The sequence below is a fragment of the Erinaceus europaeus genome, chromosome 7 (assembly GCF_950295315.1).
Source record: "Erinaceus europaeus chromosome 7, mEriEur2.1, whole genome shotgun sequence".
NCBI lineage: Eukaryota > Metazoa > Chordata > Mammalia > Eulipotyphla > Erinaceidae > Erinaceus > Erinaceus europaeus.
Window position 1 is genome coordinate 28,218,388 of NC_080168.1, and position 22,351 is coordinate 28,240,738.

Consider the following 22,351-nt stretch of genomic DNA (forward strand, 5'->3'; position numbering starts at 1 on the left):
CAATAAGGAAATTAAAAACTAATTGTAGGGGCTAGATGGTGGCGCACCTGATTGAGCGCACGCACATGTTACAGTGCTCAAGAACTCGGGTTCGAGCCCCCAGTTCCCTCCTGCAGGGGGAAAGCTTTGCAAGTGATGAAGTAGTGCTGCAGGTGTCTCTCTCTCTCCCTCTCTATCTCCCCAACCCTCTCAATTTCTGGTTGTCTCTATCCAATAAAGATAATTAAAAAAAAAAACTAATGATAAAGATTTATCTGTTTAAGAGAGATATGACACACAGTGCCTGGGGCCCAGCCTGGTGTGTCACTCCTGAAAGGTCTCCACACTTCATGCTGACCACATCAGCAGATTTTTCTGGCCACATCAGTAGATTTTGTTCTCCCCTTCAAATCACTTTATTGGAGGAAATAATGCTTTATAATATAGTTGTAGCACGAGTACACCAGTAGATTTTATTTTTTTAAATGGTGCTGCTATTTCACCATAATTGGAACTTTATTATTTAAAGTTTTCAGTAGGGAATCGGACGGTAGCGCAGCGGGTTTTTTTTTTAATCAGAGCACTGCTCAGCTCTGCCTTCTGGTGGAGGTAAGAGAGGGTGGGTTTGGGAGTCGGGCGGTAACGCAGCGGGTTAAGCACAGGTGGTGCAAAGCGCAAGGACCAGTATAAGGATTCAGGATTCCAGCCCCCGGCTCCCCACCTGTAGGGGAGTCGCTTCACAAGTGGTGAAACAGGTCTGCAGGTGTCTATCTTTCTCTCCCCCCCTCTGTCTTCTCCTCTCTCCATTTCTTTTCTGTCCTATCCAACAATGACGATATCAACAACAATAAAAACAAGGGCAACAAAAAGGAAATAAATAAATATTTAAACATTTTTAAAAAGAGAGAGTCAGGCAGTAGCACAGCAGGTTTAGCGCAGGTGGCACAAATCACAAGGACCAGCATAAGGATCCTGGTTTGAGCCCCCGGCTCCCCACCTGCAGGGGAGTCGCTTCACAGGCGGTGAAGCAGGTCTGCGGGTGTCTAACTTTCTCTCCCCCTCTCTGTCTTCCCCTCCTCTCTCCATTTCTCTCTGTCCTATCCAACAACAACGACGTCAAATAACAACGACAATAACAACTACAACAATAAAACAACAACGGCAACAAAAGGGAATAAATAAATCTTAAAAAAGAAGGAGGTTTTCAGTATTAAAGCTTTATGTCATATTGTGGATCTGATATGTTACAGATTACAGGTCTGACTCTTCCATATGAAACTCTGGATCAAGTAAGAAACAGACTGGAAGAAGTTTCTCCTAATCTTGTTCGATATGATGATGTTGAGGGAGCTAATTATTTCCAGCAAGCAAATGAACTTTCCAAGGTAAACATTTGTTGATATGCAGTTTTCCTCCTGGTGTATTCTCTCATGTACAATGCTGGTTTTCTGTGCCATTATTTATGTTACTCTTTTTTTTTTTCAAGCTAGTGAACCAGCAACTTCTTGCTGATCCTCTGGTTCCACCTCAGCTAACAATAAAGGACTTCTATATGACAGGTATGTGATTGTCAGTATAATTGCTAAGTGTTAGAAGTGGGAAGGAATCAGATCACCCAATTTAGTGTTATAATTCCAGCCAGTTAATGGCACTATTTGATATTGTAAATCTTTGAAATTTTTCAAGTATCAGACCTAATATGATTCATGTTATGGCTTTATTTAAAAATAACTTGATAGTAACTCTTTATAATTTTTATTCACTAAATCGCTTTTAATAATGATTAACAAGATTGTAAGATAATAGGTGTAATTTCATACAGTTCCCAACACCAGAATTCCATCCCCTTCCCTCCTTTGGAAACTTCCCTATTCTAAACTTCCCTCTCTGGGAGTATGGACCAAAATTCTCTTTGGGGTACACAAAGTGTATGGTCTGGCTCCTGTAATTTTTTCTTCCTTTCTTTCTTTCTTTCTTTCTTTCTTTCTTTCTTTCTTTCTTTCTTTCTTTCTTTCCTTCTTTCTTCCTTTCTTTCAACCAGAGCACTGCTCAGCTCTGGCTTATGGTAGTGTGGGTGATTCAACCTGAGACTATGGAGCCCCAGGCATGAGTGTCTGTTTCATAACCATTATGTTATCTTACTCCCCACCCCCTCCTGTAATTGCTTCTCCACTGGACTTAGACATTGGCAGGTTGACCATACCACCTAGCCCGTTTCTCTTTCCATAGTGGGGTAGGGGTAGCAAATTCAAAATGACAACTCTCAAAAGGCTTTTCTGAGAATTCTAACAAGAGAACGAAGACACTTATATGTGAAGCATGGTGAAAGTAGTGCTGCTGTGAAAATTATTAGGAATTGTGTTTTAAGATTTTTTTTTATTCATGAGAAAGATAGGAGGAGAGAGAGAAAGAATCAGACATCACTCTGGTACATGTGCTGCCGGGAATTGAACTCAGGACCTCATGCTTCAGAGTCCAGTTCTTTATCCACTGTGCCACTTAGAACTGATTTTATTAATACAAACTCACTTTACTAGTTTAATACAGATCTTACAACGTGATAGAACAACTAGGTATGAGGAAGCTGACAGATGAAGTAAAAAATGTTTTTCTAAACAGATGAGTATGTTTTTGGTACATTTTTGTTGTAAGACTTAGAGTAATTGTAGAAAATATACCTAAATTTGGGCCGGGCGGTGGCTCACCCAGTAGAATGCACACATTGCCTTGTGCAGAGAGCCAGGCTCAAGTCCCTAGTACCCACCTGCAGGGGAGGGGAGAAATCCCTTACTTTTCTTTTCTTTTTCCCCTTCCCCTTTTTCTTTCTTTCTGTCTTTTTTATTTACTAGAGAGAAGGAGAGAACCAGATAAGGGAGAAGTTTCATAAGGGCTGAAGCAGTACACTCTTTTCTCTCTCCCTTCCTGCTAAAGTTCTGTCTCTGTCAACAAAAGATGAGTGGGGTGTGTGTGTGTGTGTGTGTGTGTGTGTGTGTGTGTGTGTGTGTACACACATACACATACTTAAATTCAATCCCCAGCACCGCCTTAAGCCAAAGCTCAGCACTACTTTGGATTAAAAAAAAAACCTGGGGAGTCGGGCTGTAGCGCAGCGGGTTAAGCGCAGGTGGCGCAAAGCACAAGGACCGGCATAAGGATCCCGGTTCGAACCCCGGCTCCCCACCTGCAGGGGAGTCCCTTCACAGGCGGTGAAGCAGGTCTGCAGGTGTCTATCTTTCTCTCCCCCTCTCTGTCTTCCCCTCCTCTCTCCGTTTCTCTCTGTCCTATCCAACAACGACAACAACAATAATAACTACAACAATAAAACAACAAGGGCAACAAAAGGGAATAAATAAATAAAATAAAATATTAAAAAAAAAAACCCAAGTCCAAAAGAGCAAGGAAAAAGTCATTATAATCCCACTACCCAGAAACAATTACCTTTCTTTTTCTTTTTTTTTTTCCCCCAAGTCCCCTATTTTTCATTGACTTTATTCATTTATATCATCACCAGGGCTATCAGTGAGGCTCGATGCCTGCAGGGTGACTCTACCATTCATGGTGGCCTCTTTCTCTTGGCTTTCTACCTCCTTCCCTTTTCCTTTTTCTGATAGAGGCAAAGAGAAAGAGAAACACCTGCATCACTGCTCCACTACTCATGAACCTTCCCCTCTGTAGATGGGGCCCAGGGGCAGGAGCCTTATTTGGTGAGCTTGGGGAAGTGTGTGCACTACTGGACATGCCATAGCCAGACCCATCCATGCCTTTTACTTTTTTTTTTATTTATTCCCTTTTGTTGCCCTTGTTTCTTTCTTTTTTTTTTTTTTATTGTTGTAGTTACTATTGTTGTTGTCATTGTTGGATAGGACAGAGAGAAATGGAGAGAGGAGGGGGAAGACAGAGAGGAGGAGAGAAAGCTAGACACCTGCAGACCTGCTTCACCACTTGTGAAGCGACTCCCCTGCAGTTGGGGAGCCGGGGGCTCGAACTGGGATCCTTTAGTCAGTCCTTGTGCTTTGCGCCACCAGCACTTAACCCGCTGCACTACTACTGGACTCCCACCTTTTACTTTCTTTTTTAAAAAATATTTATTTATTCCCTTTTCTTGTCCTTGTTGCTGTTATTGCTGTTATTGATGTCATTGTTGATATCATTGTTGGATAGGACAGATAGAAATGAAGAGAGGAGGGGAAGACAAAGGGGAGAGAGACCCCTGCTGATCTGCAGGTGACTTGTGAAGTGAATTCCCTGCAGGTGGGGAGCCAGGGGCTCAAACTGGGATCCTTATAGCGGTCCTTTCGCTTTGTGCCATGTGCGCTTAACCTGCTGCACTACCGCCCAACTCCCCCACCTTTTACTTTTTAAGTTGGGTGTGTCTTCCTCAAGGAATGTACACTTTTAATATTTTATTTTATTTTTTATTAAATATTTATTTTCTTTTTGTTGCCATTGTTTGTTTTATTGTTGTACTTGTTGTTGTTACTGATGTCGTTGTTAGGACAGAGAGGGGGAGATAGACACCTGCAGACCTGCTTCACTGCCTGTGAAGCAACTCCCTGCAGGTGGAGAGCTGGGGGCTCAAACCGGGATCCTTACTCCAGTCGTTGCACTTTGCGCCTCCTGCGTTTAACCCACTGCACTACCACCCGACTCCCTGTTTTGTTTTTAAGTAAGAAAGATCAAGAGTACCACTTAGCTCTGTCATATGGCTCTTGGAATTCAGTCCAGGTTCTCTCATGCATACAAATGCAGTGCTTTAATGTTGACCTATCTTCCTAGCTATGTGTGTGTGTGCTGAGGTTGTCACTTTACTTTTCTTTATGAATTTATTGAATTATAATAATTCACATATCAGAAATTTCACCCATAACTACATGATTTTTAATATAAAACTTCTTGTGACTTTAAAAAAATGTTTTCTTTATTTGAATAATTGCTAAGTTATTGCTCTGAGAGGGCCAAGATATAGCTCACCTTATGGAGGACACAGGGGCCCAGGTTTGAACCCTGACTCCATGTACCCTGCAAAGGGGAAATTTCACTAGTGGTAAAGCAGAGCTGCAGTGTCTCTTCTCTGTCTCCCTCTGTTCTTGACCCTCTCCCTTTTTTTAAAAAAAAAACATGCTTTGCTAGAGTGGTAGAACTGTGTGGATATGAAGCTCAGGAGGATGGATATACAGACATGCATACGTGTGCTAGAGCCTGGGTCTTTGCTCATGCTAATGTATGCACTCTACCAGGTGTACCACTGCCTGGCTCAAATTCAGGTATATGTTCTACAATGAGTATAAATCTTACAACACAACAAAAGTCTCATCTGTTTTTATTTTTTTATCTTTATTTATTTACTTGGATAGAGACCATCAGAAATCGAGAGGTATGGGGAGATAGGGAGAGAGAGAGAGTCACTTGCATCCCTGCTTCACCACTTGTGAAGCTTTCCCCTGCAGGTGGGGGCTGGTCCTTGCGCACTCAAGAAGGAGCACCACCACCCAGCCCCCACTCATCTGTTTTTAAAAAGGAAAATACTTTGGGTGGGAGTAGATAGCATAATGATTATGCAAAGTGACTCTCTTGCCTGAGACTCCAAAGTCCCAGGTTCAGTCCCCCCACCTCCATAAGCCAGAGCTGAGCAGTGCTGTGGTAAGAAAAAAAAGAAGGGGGAGTCGGGCTGTAGCGCAGCGGGTTAAGCGCAGGTGGCGCAAAGCACAAGGACCGGCATAAGGATCCCGGTTCGAACCCCGGCTCCCCACCGGCAGGGGAGTCGCTTCACGGGCGGTGAAGCAGGTCTGCAGGTGTCTATCTTTCTCTCCTCCTCTGTCTTCCCCTCCTCTCTCCATTTCTCTCTGACCTATCCAACAACGACAACAACAATAATAACTACAACAATAAAACAACAAGGGCAACAAAAGGGAATAAATAAATAAAATAAATATTTTTTAAAAAAAAAGAAGGGGGTCGGGTGGTAGCGCAGCAGGTTAAGCGCATGTGGCGCAAAGTGCAAGGCCCTGAGTAAGGATCCCGGTTCCAGCCCTTGGCTCCCCACCTGCTGGGGAGTCGCTTCACAAGCGGTGAAGCAGGTCTGCAGGTGTCTATCTTTCTCTCCCCCTCTGTCTTCCCTTCCTCTCTCGATTTCTCTCTGTCCTATCCAACAACGAATGACATCAACAACAATAGTGACCACAGCAAAGCTACAACAAAAGGGCAACAAAGGGGAGGGGGGAATGGCCTCCAGGAACAACAATAGTAACTATTGGATTCATGGTGCAGGCACTGAGCCCCAGCAATAACCCTGGAGGAAAAAAAAATTTTTTTAAATCACACCTATCAGCTTCCTCATACCAAGTGCTGTAAGATCTGCAGTAAACTAGTGAACAAAAAGTACATTTGCATTACTTAAAAACATTCCTAATGGGAGTCGGGCAGTAGCGCAGTGGCTAAGCACATGTGGCGCAAAGCGCAAGGACTGGCATAAGGATCCGGGTTTGAGCCCCTGGCTCCCCACCTGCAGGGGAGTCGCTTCACAGGTGGTGAAGCAGGTCTGCAGGTGTCTATCTTTCTCTCCCCTTCTCTGTCTTCCCCTCCTCTCTCCATTTCTCTCTGTCCTATCCAACAATGATGACATGGATAATAACTACAACAATGAAACAACAAGGGCAACAAAAGGGAATAAATAAATATTTTTTAAAAAATTCCTAATAATTTTCATCAGAAGCACTACTTTTTAAGTGTTGATTCTTCCTATATATATGTATATATATACACACACACACACACACACACACACATATATATATAAACTTTTTTTTTTCCCTTTCTCTGGAGTAACTATTAAAAATATCCTGCTAGGGGCCAGGCAGTGGCATAGTGCCAGTACCAAACCCCAGTAATAACCTTGATAACTATATCTATTTATTGCCTGGGTGGTGGTGCACTGGATATAGTGTTAACACTTAAAAACACGAGGTCTGGGAGTCAGGCAGTAGCGCAGCAGGTTAAGTGCAGGTGGTGCAAAGCGCAAGGACCTGCATAAGGATCCCAGTTTGAGCCCCCGGCTCCCCACCTGTAGGGCAGTCTTTTCACAAGCGGTGAAGCAGGTCTGCAGGTGTCTATCTGTCTCTCAACCCCTCTCTGTCTTCCCTTCCTCTCTGCATTTCTCTCTGTCCTATGCAACAACAACAACATCTATAACAATAATAACTATAACAATAAAACAAGGACAACAAAAAGGGAATAGATATAAAAAAAGAAAAGAAAAAAAACCACAAGGTCCCAAGTTGGACTACTGTCATCACATGTGCCAGATGGTGCTCTGGTTCTGTCCCTTATACAGTGTTAATATGGGGGGGGCAGTATTTTCTTAAGCATCTTACCATTGAAGTCTGTCTCTGGGCTGCTAAGGAGCTGTCCTGGGTAGTGTTCCTGCTTTGCCTTGTGTGCAACCTGGGCTCAAGCCTAGCCCCCTGCACCTAAGGAATCTTCACTGCTGTGGTGTCCTTCCGTCTCACTTTCTCTTCGTCTCTGTCGCTTTCTATTTGAGGAAAAAAGTCTGCCTAGTGCAATAAAGCCCTAGTAACAACAAAAAGGCTTATCTTTTTTCATTTCTTTGCTTGGTCTCACAGAACGTACACATACCTGAATAGAGTTTTGCAGTCACTTTGTTCTTGAATGCATACCAGCAAAGTGTTACGTTACCAAAATGCACCTTTTCTTGGTATCTTTCAGATTCAATTAGCAGAGCCTCACAGACAATGGCCAAATGTGTCAAAGCTGTCACAGAAGGCGCCCAGGCAGTAGAAGAACCATCCATATGCTGAAATATCTTATCAGGAACACAGTTTTACTCCAAGTAATTGATGGACAATTATGTGAGAGTCATCACTCAGAGCTTTATCTCTTTAAAAACTGATCAGAATGATGTAATATTTAAGGTTCTCCCATGCTTATTGGAAATGATTGTCAAAGAACTTTGAGGTTTTAAACACATTCATGTACTGTGTGAAAAAAAACATTATTAAATGATTCATTAAACATTTATTCTGATGCTCTTTGATGTAAATGTACTGATAATCATGACAAATCTAAAAATAAGGATTTTTGCTTACTTTCATCCTCATCACTTAAATTTATAGAATAGGTGAGGTGAATAAAGCCTTCCATTTGGACCCATCTTTATTTATTATTTATTTATTATTAGAGACAGAAAAATTGACAGAGGAGGGGGGATCCCCAATAGAGAGGGAGAGAGACAGAGAGACACCTGCAGCCCTGCTTCACTCACGAAGCTTTCCCTCTGCAGGTGGGGATGATGGGCTTGAACCTGGGTCTTTGCGCACTGTAATGCTTTACCAGGTGTGCTACTGCATGGCCCCTTGGACCCATCTTTGCTTTCATTTTTTTCTTTTTTCTTTTTTTTTCTTTTACCAGAGCACTGCTCAGCTCTGGGTTGTAGTGGTGGGGGGAATGAACCTGGGACTTTATGACGCATCTTTTCTAAAGAAAGATGTAAGTATTCTGTCCATCTAGTTAAACAGAAATGCATAGTTATGTAGCAGATCTGTATCTTGAATTGAACTTTATACCTCAGAAACCTTGACACATATCACAGAAATGTTATTCATGAGAATAAGGCTATTTAAAAGGGGAGTTTTATCTTTGTTAGGCTGCTATGGATTGAATATTATCAAAGCTAATCTATAGCAAGTCGTGCCTTTTTTTTTTTTTTTTTTTTGCCAGAGCACTGCTCAGCTCTGGCTTATGGTGGTGCAGGGGAGTGAACCTGGGACTTTAGAGCCTCAGGCATGAGCTCTTTGCATAACCATTGCGCTCTCTCTCCTGCCCAGTAGTGTTTTATGTTAAGTATTACAGTTTGAGTACAGTAGTAGTAACCCAAACTGTACTTTGCCATTTCCACTTTACAGAGTTTACTGCTGTGACTATTATGCATACAACCTTCCTTAAAATGAGATTAGGAGGTTAAAAATGTCCCCATGCATGTACAGTCAGCAAACTACAAGACCCAGTATGCTTTGCATTTCAGGAAGTGATGTTGCTTTCCCACAGCAATGAAGGGAAGTCCTCTCTACTCAGCTATTTAAAGAGATAGAGTGCTTGTGTATATTCACCAGGGAATCAGAACTTTGCACGTAGCCTATTTGTTGTCCTAAATAAACCCATTTTGTTGGTGAAATACCCAATTGATTTCTGTTTATAGTCAATATTATATTCTTCAATAGCTTATGTTAACTCCCTGCCAGACATTTTGATTATATTAATAATGTGTTCTTTTCTGAACTAGTAAAAATATGCCAAGATATCAGGGAAAACTAGGACAGGATTTGAGTCTTCTGAGACCTTTATACTGATATTTCCTCATATTTCTAAATGTAGGGATTTGTCACATTTGCTTCATTATTCTAGAATAGAAGCATTTACTTCACAGCTAGGAAGTCTGGGTTTATGTTAGAAGCCAAGAAGGAATGGGGAGAAGGCTTGACTTGACTATCTCAATTTCCTTTGCCAAAAGTAAGGAAAACCAACTTTGTTTTCATAGGTATATACTTCATTTTTAAAAAATATTTATTCCCTTTTGTTGCCCTTGTTTTATTGTTGTAGTTACTATTGTTGATATAGTCGTTGTTGGATAGGACAGAGAGAAATGGAGAGAGGAGGGGAAGACAGAGAGGGGGAGAGAAAGATAGACACCTGCAGACCTGCTTCACCATCTGTGAAGCAACTCCCCTGCAGGTGGGGAGCCAGGGGCTCGAACCAGGATCCTTAGGTTAGTCCTTGCGCTTTGTGCCACCTGCGCTTAACCCACTGCGCTACCGCCCAACTCCCTTATATATTTCATTTTTTAATGAGTGAGAGACACACTGAGATCAGAACACTAAACCAGAGACCTCAGAGCTGAGACATTAAAGTCTTGCAAAATCATTAGACTAGAAAAAAAAAAAATCATTAGATTAAGACTGGAAACTGTCTTGGGAGGTGGTTCAGCAGGCAGAGCATAGGAATTGTTTGTGTAAGGCCCTGGCTTTGATCTGGTCTCTCATTCTCCCTCAAATAAATAAATAGTGGTCTAGGAGGTGAATAAAGCATTAGATTCTCAACCATGAGGTCCTGAGTTCAATCCCTGGCAGCACATGTACCAGAGTGATGTCTGGTTCGTTATCATTTCTTATAAATAAATCTTTAAAAAGTAGCAAGGACTGGAGCAAAGATCCCAGTTCGAGCCCCTGGCTCCCCACCTATGGGGGGGGGGTCACTTCACAAGTGGTGAAGCAGATCTGCTGGTGTCTCTCTCTCTCCCCTTCTCTGTCTTCCCCTCCTCTCTCGATTTCTCTGTCCTATCTAACAACAACAATAACAACAGCAACAAAAATGGGGAAAAAATGGCCTCCAGGAGCAGTGGATTCATAGTGCAGGCACTGAGCCCTAGCAATAATCCTATAGGCAAAATAATAATAATAAATAGTGATCTAGGAGATGACACAGTGGATAAAGCATTGCACTCTCAAGCATTGAGGTCTTGAGTTCGATCCTCAGCAGTACATGTACCAGAGTGATGTCTGGTTCTTTATCTCTCCGATGTTTCTCATCAATAAACAAAAATTAAGGGGGTCAGGCAGTAGTGCAGAGGGTTAAACGCACATGGCACAAAGCACAAGGACCAGCATAAGGATCCTGGTTCAAGCTCCCAGCTCCCACCTGCAGGGGGGTTACCTCACAAGGGGTGAAGCAGGTCTGCAGTTGTCTATCCTTCTCATCTCCTCTCTTGACTTCTCTCTGTCCTATCCAACAACAATGATATCAGTAACAATAATAACCACAACAACAATAAAACAAGGACAACAAAAGGGAACAAATATTTTTTAATTTTAATAATAAATACTAGAAGTCCAATATCTATCTAAAGTATGATATTATAAATGAGTAAAGTTACATCAGACTAAAGCTTATGCTCTCCTGTATGGGTCACAGCCTCCAAACTATGAATTCCCACAAAGCATAGAGTACAAATCTTATTTGCTTAGCAGCAGAAACTAAACAGCCACACCCCTTCATGGAACTGGACTTGTTTTGTATCTGCAAACCCAGAGGGACTGGGGGAAGAAAAGAGATAGTGTATCCTTGGGCAGTAGCATTCCATTGGGAAGTTGGGGTTATTTCTCAACTCTTGCACATTTCAAGTTTTGGGTTTTTTTTTCTGTAAGAAATGCTGTGGGGTCCTTCTTTCAATCTTTTTTTTCTCTAGCGATAAAACTTGAATGTTCTTACCTAGCATTTTCCTTTCACATCATTCCCAGTCAACAAGGTACATTTTCTGTAGATTCAAGTTTGTCATTGTCTTCTCATGGATTACAAAGGTGAGAAATATCTGCCCGAAGTTAACTTGTTCTGCCTCTTGTATTACCATCCAAATTCACTGCCATTGGATAAAGCTGGATAGTTCTCATGCAAAACTACTCTTAGAGACAAATATTCTGTTACAGGAATTTCAGGAAAATGAGACCTCCTGTAGAAACTCGATTACTAAAATCAGATACCTAATAATTTTCAGTAATATATCAGGTTTTTTTTTTCTTTATTGGGGGGTAATGTTTTATAGTCAACAGTAAAATATAGTAAAATACAGTAGAAATATTACATGGCTAATATTTCTCAGTTTTCCACATTAACAATTCAACCCCCTCTGTGTTCCAGGACCTGGAACACCCCCCACCCATCAGAGTCTTTTACTTTGATGCAACACACCAAAATATCATAGTTGTTTACATGGAATGACTGGAAAGATACCAGATCTCTGTTTCCTGATGGTGCTATACTTCTTTCCCTGGTCCCTTTTTTCCCCTGAACTCAACTGCTAAACTAATCATTTCACTTTCTTCTTCTTATTATTATCACCTTCATTTATTTATTGGATAGAGACCCAGAAATGGAGAGGGAAGGGAGTGATAGGGAGAGAGACAGAGAGACACCTGCAGCACTACTTCACCACTTCGTACAGCTTTCCCCCTGCAGGTGGGGGCTGGAGAATTGAACCTGAGTCCTTGCACATTATAACTCGTGTACCCAACCAGGTGCGCCACCACCCAGCCCCTCGCTTTTTCTTTTTTCTTTTTTATTATAAAATGAAAATACTGACAAGACTATAGGATGAGAGGGGTACAATTTCACACAGTTTCTGCCACCGGAACTCCCAGCATATCCCATTCCCTCCCCTGATAGCTTTCCTATTCTTTATTCCTCTGGGAGCATGGACCCAGGGTCATTATGGGGTGCAGAAGGTCTGGCTTCTGTAATTGCTTCCCTGCTGAACGTGGGTGTTGACAGCCTGTCTCTCTAGTGAGGCAGGGAGCTGGGGAGGTGGGGCTCCAGGACATATGGTGGGGTTGTCTGCCCGCGGAAGTCAGGTTGGCGTCATGGTAGCATCTGGAACCCGGTGGCCGAGATTCCCAGGTTGAAAGCAGCTTCCTTGCAGAGTCCATGCCAGGTGTTGTCTCCAAGCTGCCATCTTGGCTCCGCCCCCACTTTACTTTCCGTGTTGCGCCAAAGTCTCTTATCTCCTCTTGCCCTCCTAAACATTTTTTCGCTGTCTTTCTTTACTTTTTATATTTTTCTTTGTTATTCTAGATATTTTGTTTATTTTGAGTAGAAACAGAGAGAAATTAAGAGGGAAGTGCGAAGACAAAAAGAGGCACCTGCAGCCCTGCTTCACCACTCCCAAAGCTTTCCCCCTACAGGTGGGGACTGGGGGCTTGAACTTGGGCTTTTGTACTTGGTAATAAGCACATTCAACCAGGTGCATCCCCAGGCACCCCTCTTTCTTCTTTTTCTTTTCCTGAACACTGCTAAGTTTTGGCTTATGGTGGTGTTGGGGATTGAATAGGGAACCTCAGGTATGAAAAGTCTTTTTTGCATAATCATTATATTATCCCTCAGCCTTTTTTGTTGTTGTTCACTAGGGCACTGCTCAGTTCTGGGGATGCCGGGGATTGAACCTGGGACTTCAGAACCTGAGACATTTAACATCTTGCAAAATCATTAGGCTATTTCTCCAGCCCACTGTTGGTTTTTCAGTATAGATATATCCATGTGATATTCCATTGAGAATGTTTTTATTGAAATTGGTTCTTCTGTTTGTGTTTTATAGTCTAATTCAGTAAGTTCATCTGCAAGAAAAATAGTTTTCAGGAAGAAAATTAGCAAAACACAGCAAAAGGAAGCAGAAGCCTTCTGCTGCAGAAACCACCAAGGAGCTAGCTAAGGATCCCTCCATGCTGGTGTCAGACACTTGGAACAACACACATGTTATAAGAACCCACATGCAAGCCTCTGGTCCCTACCGGCAGGGGACAAGCTTCAATATCAGTGAAACAGTGTTGCAGATGTCTCCATCTATTATCTTCACTCTCAATTTCTCTGTTTCTAGCCAACAAATAAATAAATATATATATATATATATATTTAAATTTATTTATTTATTCATGAGAAAGCTAGGAGGAGAGAAAAAACCAGACATCACTCTGGTACATGTGCTGCCGGGGATCGAACTCAGGACCTCATGGTTGGGAATCCAGTGCTCTATCCACTGCGCCACCTCCCAGACCACTATATATATATATTTTTTAAAGCTGAGTTCCTTCCTGGTCCCATCACTCAGTTTTGTTTTTTTTAAATAGATATTTTATTTATTCCCTTTTGTTGCCGTTGTTTTATTGTAGTTATTATTGTCGTTGTTATTGATGTCGTTGTTGGATAGGACAGAGAGAAATAAATGGAGAGAGGAGGGGAAGACAGAGAGGGGAAGAGAAAGATAGACACCTACAGACCTGCTTCACCACCTATGAAGCGACTCCCCTGCAGGTGGGGAGCCAGGAGCTCGAACTGAGATCCTTAAACCGGTCCTTGCACTTTGCACCACCTGCGCTTAACCTGCTGCGCCACCGCCCAACTCCCTATTTTTTTTTTTTTTTTTAAGAAAAAGCATACGTGCTTCTAATACAGTAACCTACTCTTGGCTGTGCTTACTCAATTTTCTTCCCTGGGAAATACTTAACATTATGAAATTTGAACATTAAGATCTTTTAACTCAAATTATCATGCCTGACCTGCAAGATTAAGTAAAGCATCAACTCATCTGTGAGGTTAACAGTTCATGTTTCCCAGATGCCAAGATATTGATGAGGGAACTGGACAGGGAATTTTCCTAAACTGCCCAAGAAAAGGTCATTGCTTCTCTGTGAGCACCCAGGGAGTGCTTGACTCACCCTCTGACTCAGCATGATTACACACAATAAGCGGTCGAGAAATTATTATCTCTGCTAGAGTTTCTGACACAGTCAAGCATATATAATATATACACATCTGGTGACTGGAAAGATACCAGATCTAATTTCCTAGTGAATCCGTAGTTCTATCTCTGGTCCTTTCTTTCTTTCTTTTTTTTTTTTTTATTTTGCCAGAGCACTGTTAAGCTCTGGCTTATGGTGCTGTGGGGGGTTGAACCTGGGACCTAGGAGCCTCATTCCTAGTTTCTTCTCCCGTGAATCTACCTGCCAGATTGATCCATGCTGTTCCAAAGCCTTACGTTGCCCCTGCCCCCTACCATGTCACAAAATGTTTTTTCCACCAGAAAACTTTTTTGCTCTTTGTTCCTCAATACATACATACCAGTCTAGCACCTCTCTAGTTGAGTTCTTTTTGGGGAGCCAGGGGCTCGAACCGGGTTTCTTATGCCGGTCCTTGAGCTTCGCGCCATGTGCTATTAACCCGTCCGACCCCCTCTAGTTAAGTTTTTTAAATATTTATTTATTTATTCCCTTCTGTTGCCCTTGTATTTTTTTTTATTGTTGTAGTTATTATTGTTGTTACTGATGTGGTCGTTGTTGGATAGGACAGAGAGAAATGGAGAGAGGAGGGGAAGACAGGGAGAGAAAGACACCTGCAGACCTGCTTCACCGCCTGTGAAGCGACTCCCCTGCAGGTGTGGAGCCGGGGGCTCGAACCTCTAGTTAAGTTCTTTAATGGGCATAGGAAGGAGAAAAACAAAGTGGACAGAGTACCTTCTGGTTATAGAGCACACAGATCTACTGTTTTAAAAATTGTTGCATTGGGCCAGAGAAATAGCTCACTTAGATATTGTGCCTCTTTATCGTGTGCACGACCCACGCCCGAGACCAGCCCCCATCACAGTGAAAGAAGATTCAGTGCTATGGTCTCTTATTTTCTCTCTGCTTCTAAAAAAAATAAAATAAAATAAAGATTAAAAAAAGAGAGAGAGAGAGATGCTTAACAGCTCAATGGATAAAGCATTGGACTCTGAAGCACGAGGTTCTGAATTCAGTCTCTGAATCACATCTGCCAGAGCCATGCTCTGGTTCTCTCCTCCACCCACAGTAAATAAAGAAACATTTTGTTGTCCGGGAAGTGGCGCAGCAGAAAAAGCACTGAACTCTCAAGCACGAGGTCCTGAGTTTGATCCCAGGCAGCACATGTACCAGAGTGATGTCTGGTTCTTCCTCCCTCTCCTCCTGTCTTTCTCATGAATAAATAAGTAAAATCTTTAAAAGTAAATAAATAAACACATTGTTAATATTGCCTACAATCCCAGAGGCAGCACAGTGGATTAAATAAGTGTCAAGACTCTCGAGTTTGAGGGCTCAAGGTTGAGCTCAGCATTGTGCCATAGTGATGCGCTGGTTCTCTCTCCTCCTCCTCTTGCACAAATAAATAAAAAAGTAAATAAATAAGTATGTTGACTAAACACTGGAAAGATAGCAAACCCCCCACACACACCCCGCCCCCGCAGTAGTGCGCCGTCCTGTATGTATATGGCTTCAGAGCTCCCAGGTTCAGTCCCCAGCACCACTAATATGCCTGAGCTGAGTTCTGACACCTTTCACAGAAAATCATTATTTAGGGACCGCAAAATAGCTCCCTTGCTGAGAGTGCTGTTTGCCATGTGTAAAGGCCCCTACTGCGTTGAAGGACAGACGCTTCAGTGCTGTGGTCTCCATCTTCTCTGCCTCTGTCTATTGATAAAGTCAATACTTGGTGGGCAGAAAGTAAGGCAGCAGGAAATGACTCATGCTGTAGAGTGGATATTTTACCAAGAGCAAAGACACAGGCTTGAGCCCTCTGCCGCTACAACACAGGGAAGCTTCACAAATAGTGGAGCTGTGCGGTAATGCACCTCCCTCTCTTTAATGTATTTTGCTCTCTCTTTCTCCTTCTTTACCTCTCACCCTCTACCTTATAAAACAAAAGAAAACAGTAGTCAGGGCCAGACAGTGGCGCACCTGGTAAAGCGCTCAAACTACAGTGCGCAAAAACCCAGTTCAAGCCCCCAGTCCCCACTTACAGAGGGAAAGTTTCACCAGTGGTGAAAACAGAGCTGCAGGTATCTCTCTGTCACCCTCTCTATCTCCCCCTCCCTTTTCAACTTCTCTCTGTCTCTATCCGGTAATAGATAAATAAAAATTTAAAGAGAGAAGGAATATCTCTCTAAAAAAATAAAATAAAATGAAAACAGTGGTCCAGGAGGGGGCACAGTGGATAAAGCATTAGACTCTCAAGTATAAGGCCCCGAGTTCAATCCCTGGTAGCACATGTACCAATGTCTGGTTCATTCCCTCTCCTATCTTTTCATTAATAAATAAGTAAAATCTAAAAAGAAAAGGAAAAGAAGGGTACCAGGTGGTGGCAAACCGGATTATGTGCACACATTACAGTGCTCAAGGAGCCGTGTTCAAGCCCCTGGGCCCCATCTGCAGGGGGACACCTCAAGAGTGGTGAAGCAGGGCTGCAGTGTCTCTTTGTCTCTTTCCCATTCCATCTCCTCCCCTCTGAATTTCTCTCTGTCTCTATTCAATAACAAATAACTAAAAATATATCTTAAAAAATTTTATTTATCTTTATTTATTTATTGGATAGAGATAGAAATCAAGAGGAAAGGGGAAGATAGAAAAGGAGAGAGAAAGACATCTGCAGCCCTACTTCACTAGTCATGAGGTGTTTTCCCCCTGCAGGTGGGGACTGGGGGCTGGAACCTGCATCCTTCTGCATTGTAACATGTGCTCTCAACCAGGTGCACCACCACCCGGCCCCACTAAAAATATTTTTAAAAAATTATTCACAGCAAAGAGCCTGAGATGTTGAGTAACTACCTCTCCATAAATTTATCAAATATAGAAATGAAGAAAAATATCCATTTATTGACCCCTTTTTTATGCTGTGTACAATTTATTGGTCCTTCAGGACACTCTTCTATTTCTTTAAAGTCATTGATAGACAACTGTATTATGAAAATCATTCCCAAGTGATTAGGAATTCAGTGGAAATTAGTCACATGTAGACATGTTTGCTGACAAAGCATACTTCCAAATTATAACATAAATTGATGGTAATACATACCTGTTAAATGATATGTACTCTAATGGACTATATAAATTACACTTTTCCGGGAGTCGGGCTGTAGTGCAGCGGGTTAAGCGCAGGTGGCGCAAAGCACAAGGACCGGCATAAGGATCCCGGTTCGAACCCCGGCTCCCCACCTGCAGGGGAGTCGCTTCACAGGCGGTGTAGCAGGTCTGCAGGTGTCTATCTTTCTCTCCCCCTCTCTGTCTTCCCCTCCTCTCTCCGTTTCTCTCTGTCCTATCCAACAACGACAACAACAATAATAACTACAAAAATAAAACAACAAGGGCAACAAAAGGGAATAAATAAATAAAATAAATAAAAAATAAATAAAATAAAATAAATTACTTTTCCATTTCATCTACTATTTTGATTTTACCACTCTTTAAAAATATTTATTTAACTATTTATTTATTATTTATTATATTTAAATATTTATTTATTTTGTTGCCCTTGTTTTATTATTGTTGTAGTTATTATTATTGTTGATATTGATGTCGTTGTTAGATAGGACAAAGAGAAATGAAGAGAGGAGGGGAAGACAGAGGGGGGAGAGAAAGCTAGACACCTGCAGACCTGCTTCACCGCCTGTGAAGCGACTCCCCTGCAGTTGGGGAGCCGGGGGCTCGAAGTGGGATCCTTGCCAGAGGCTCGAACCAGGATCCTTACCGGGATCCTTGCACTTTGCGCCACTTGCGCTTAACCCGCTGCCATACTGCCCGACCCCCTCTACTATTTTATTCTAAAACATTCACTTATCATGAGTAACTTTCCCTCTTGTTAAGTGTATCCATATTTCAAGAACTGGCACAGTATGGACCTAAATCGTATTCACCTGGGGGCTGAACAGTGGCATACCCAGCTCAGTACATACTACCATGCCCTAAGACACAAGTTCAAGTTTTAGCTCCCCGCCTGCAGGGGGAACACGCCACAAGCAGTGAAGCAGGTCTACAGGTCTCTCTCTCTCTCTCTCTCTCCACACCTCTCTATTTCCTCTCCACTCTCAATTTCACTCTGTCCTGTCAAATAAAACAGGAAAAGAAAAACTGGAAAGAAATGGCAACCTGAAGTGGTGGCTTTGTAGTGCTGGCAGCAAGTCCCAGTGATAACCCTGGAGGTAAAATAAATAAATAAAATTTACTTTTCTCCTTTCCAGCTTACCTGGATATATATATATATATATATATATATATATATATTTTGCTTCTTTGTTTTTGGTGATGCTGTTGGTGTTGTTATAAACACTGAAACCTTTTTTCCTCAGGGGCCAGGTGGTGGTGGTGCACCTGGTTAAGCACATCCACTACAGTGTACAGGACCAAGGTTCAAGCCTACAGTCCCCAACTGTAGGGGGAAAGCTTTGAGAGTGGTGACCACTATCTCCTCCTCCTCTCTCAATATCTGATTGTCCCTATCAAATAAATAAAAATAGTCAAAAATTTTTTTAATCTTGCACTAAAGATTCTTCTTCAGATAAGGAAAATTAGTACAGCAGTAATACACAGCCCTTTTGAGAGCATCCAGTTTTGATGCCTGGCGTCACCAACAACCAGAACTGAATCGTGCTGTGACTATAGTTAAAAGTAATAATAGGGAGTCGGGCGGTAGGGCAGCAGATTAAGGGCACTTGGCACAAAGCATAAGGACCAGCGTAAGGATCCCAGTTGGAGCCCCTGGCTCCCCACCTGCAGGGGAGTCGCTTCACAGGTGGTGAAGCAGGTCTGCAGGTGTCTATCTTTCTCTCCCCCTCTGCCTTCCCCTCCTCTCTCCATTTCTCTCTGTCCTATCCAACAATAACGACAACAATAACAACAATAATAGGGCGGAGGGTAGATAGCATAATGGTTATGCAAACAGACTCTCATGCTTGAGGCTCCAAAGTCCCAGGTTTAGTCCCCCGTACCACCATAAGCCAGAGCTGAACAGTGCTCTGGTAAAAAAAAAAAAAACAAGGACAACAAAAGGGAATAAATAAATATTTTTAAAAAATTTTAAAAAGTAATACTAAAACATTCTTCTGGGGGCTGGGTGGTAGTACACCTGGTTAAGCACACACACAATATAGTGCATAAGGACCTGGGTTCAAGCCCCCTCCCAGGGGGAAAGCTTCACAAGTGGTGAAGCAGTGGGGCAGGTGTCTCTGTCTCTCTCCTCTATCCCCTCTCCCTCTCAATTTCTCTCTATCCTGTCAAAGTAAATAAAGTTAAGAAATCAAAAAAGCACTTTTCCGAGATTTTTTTTTATTTGATAGAATGATGTATTTTCCTATTACTGGAAAGTCAGTACTGGTTTATTAAAAATATGCAATGCCTCACGAATTTGCGTGTCATCCTTGCACAGGAGCCATGCTAATCTTCTCTGTATTGTTCCAGTTTTAGTATATGTGCTGCCAAAGCGAGCACCTTTTCCAAGATTTTAAAAATTATTTTAACAATATTTTATTTACTTTAATGAGAGAGATACAGAGAGAAAGATACAGAGAGAGAGACCAGAGCATAGCTCAGTTCTGGCTTATGGTGGTGCTGGGAATTGAACTAGGACCTCAAGAGCCACAGGCATGTAAGTCTTTTGCAGAGACATTCTGGTTTCTCTCTCTCTCTCTCTTTAATGTTTATTTTAATATATATATATATTTATTTTTTACTAGAGCACTGCTCAGCTCTGGCTTATGGTGGTACGGGGGATTGAACCTAGGACTTTGGAGCCTCAGGTATGAGAGTCTGTTTGCATAACCATTATGATATCTACCTTCTGCCCTGACATTATGGTCTCTACACAGTTTTCTTCCAAGATTTTCATGCTTTAAAATGAAAGTATGGTGGCCAGGGAGGTGGCACAGTGGGTAGAGTAAGTAACCTGTGAACATGAGATACTGAGTTTAATCCCTGGCATCACATGGACCAGAGTGATGCTCTGGTTCTTTCCCTCATAAATAAATAAATAAATAAATAAATAAACAAACAAGGTGAGAGTTGGTGTGAGGTAGTACAGTGGATAAAGCATTGGACTTTGGAGCATGAGGTCCTGGGTTTGATCCCCATATGGATGTACAAGAGTAATGCCTTGATTTCCTCTGTACTGCCCCCTTTCATTAATAAATTAACAAATAAAAGAATAAGTAAAAAAGAGAGGATGAAAGTGTATACTTAAAAGTGTTGGATTTAGTTCATTCAGTACTAGAATCAAAAGCATTCAGTAGATAGCATAATGGTTTTACAAAACAACTACCAAGCCTGAGACTCTGAGCTCCCAGGTTCAATCCCCAACACCACTATAAGTCACACTTAAGCAATGCTGTGGTTAGAAACAAACCAGTAGGGGGTTGGGCGGTAGCATAAAGCATTGTATTCTCAACCATGAGGTCCCGAGTTCAATCCCAGGAAATACATGCACCAGAGTGATGTCTGGTTCTTTCTCTCTCTTCCTATCTTTCTCATGGATAAATAAATAAATTCTTTAAAAAAAAAAAAATGAATCACTTCCTAAGGTTAAACCAAGTTAAACTAAATAGCCCCATATTTTTGAATCATGATTTATTACATCTTACTGTTCATCAGTATCTTCTCCAGAAACTTTGTCAGATATTTCACAAACATTTACTCAATTAGTAATAATAATAATAATAATAGTAATTTAAGTAAGTGACCTGAAAGATGGTTAGCTTTTCAAGAATGAGGTCCTGAGCTCAACCCTCAGCATCCCATATGGCAGAGTGATATTCTGGTTCTCTCTCTCTCTCTCTCTCTCTCTCTCACACACACACACACACACACTGACAAACTCCCTGCTCTGCATTCGAATAGCCTTCAATCCTGGGACAACAGACTCACCTAACCAACAATATCTTACTGAAGTGCGGTCCTGACCAGCTAGTGAGTAGGGAAGACTTCTTTAGTTCCCTTAACATTCAGACACCTGTGGACTTTCTCATTTATTAATTTTTTAATATTTATTAATATTTTCCCTTTTGTTGCCCTTGTTTTTTTGTTGTTGTTGTTGCTGTAGTTGTTATTGTTACTGATGTCGTCGTTGTTAGAAATGGAGAGAGGAGGGAGTTGGGCGGTAGTGCAAAGGGTTAAGCACACGTGGCGCCAAGCGCAAGGACCAGCATAAGGATCCTGGTTTGAGCCCAGGGCTCCCCATCTGCAGGGGAGTTGCTTCACAGGCTGTGAAGCAGGTCTTTAGGTGTCTTATCTTCCTCTCTCCCTCTCTGTCTTCCCCTCCTCTCTCCATTTCTCTCTGTCCTATCTAACAATGACGGCATGAATAACAACAACAATAATAACTACAACAATAAAAAAACAAGGGCAACAGTGGTCCAGGAGGTGGCGCAGTGGATAAAGCATCGGACTCTCAAGCATGAGGTCCTGAGTTCAATCCCCAGCAGCACATGTACCAGAGTGATGTCTGGCTCTCTCTCTCCTCCTATGTTTCTCATTAATAAATGAATAAAATATTTTTTAAAAAAAAGGGCAACAAAAGGGAAAATTTAAAAAATAATAAAAGAAATGGAGAGAGGAAGGGAAGACAGAGAGGGGAAGAGAAAGATAGACACCCGCAGACCTGCTTCACCTCCTGTGAAGTAACTCCCCTGCATATGGGGAGCCAGGGGCTCCAACCAGGATCCTTAAGCGGGCCCTTGCGCTTCGCACCACTGGCACTTAAACCTGCTGCGCTGCTGCCCAACTCCTATAAGCATTCTTTCACCCTCTCCTCCTGTCTTTCTCATGAATAAATAAATAAAATCTTTAAAATTAAATAAATAGGGCATCGGGAGGTAGCGCAGGGACTGGCTTAAGGATCCCTGTTCGAGCCCCCGGTTCCCCACCTGGAGGGGAGTCGCTTCACAGGCGGTGAAGAAAATCTGCAGGTGTCTTTCTCTCCCCCTCTCTGTCTTCCCCTCCTTTCTCCATTTCTCTCTGTTCTATCTAACAACGACCACATCAATAAT

At 42.1% G+C, this 22,351-nt stretch overlaps 1 protein-coding gene and 1 non-coding gene across 2 annotated transcripts in view; one reads left to right on the plus strand and one right to left on the minus strand.

Moving 5' to 3' along the window:
* Positions 1–8,011, plus strand: part of NDUFS1 (NADH:ubiquinone oxidoreductase core subunit S1) — a 39,184-nt gene extending 31,173 nt beyond the window's left edge. Inside the window, exons 17-19 of the mRNA XM_060194061.1 lie at positions 1,230–1,364; positions 1,466–1,538; positions 7,702–8,011. Coding sequence (XP_060050044.1) covers positions 1,230–1,364; positions 1,466–1,538; positions 7,702–7,793 — 300 coding nt within the window. The 3' untranslated portion in view covers positions 7,794–8,011. The remainder of the gene's footprint in view (positions 1–1,229; positions 1,365–1,465; positions 1,539–7,701) is intronic.
* An 11,684-nt stretch (positions 8,012–19,695) lies between these two features.
* Positions 19,696–19,802, minus strand: LOC132539590 (U6 spliceosomal RNA). The gene has a single exon (XR_009550931.1). It is a non-coding gene; the product is annotated as a U6 spliceosomal RNA (small nuclear RNA).
* Between the last annotated feature and the right edge of the window lie 2,549 nt (positions 19,803–22,351).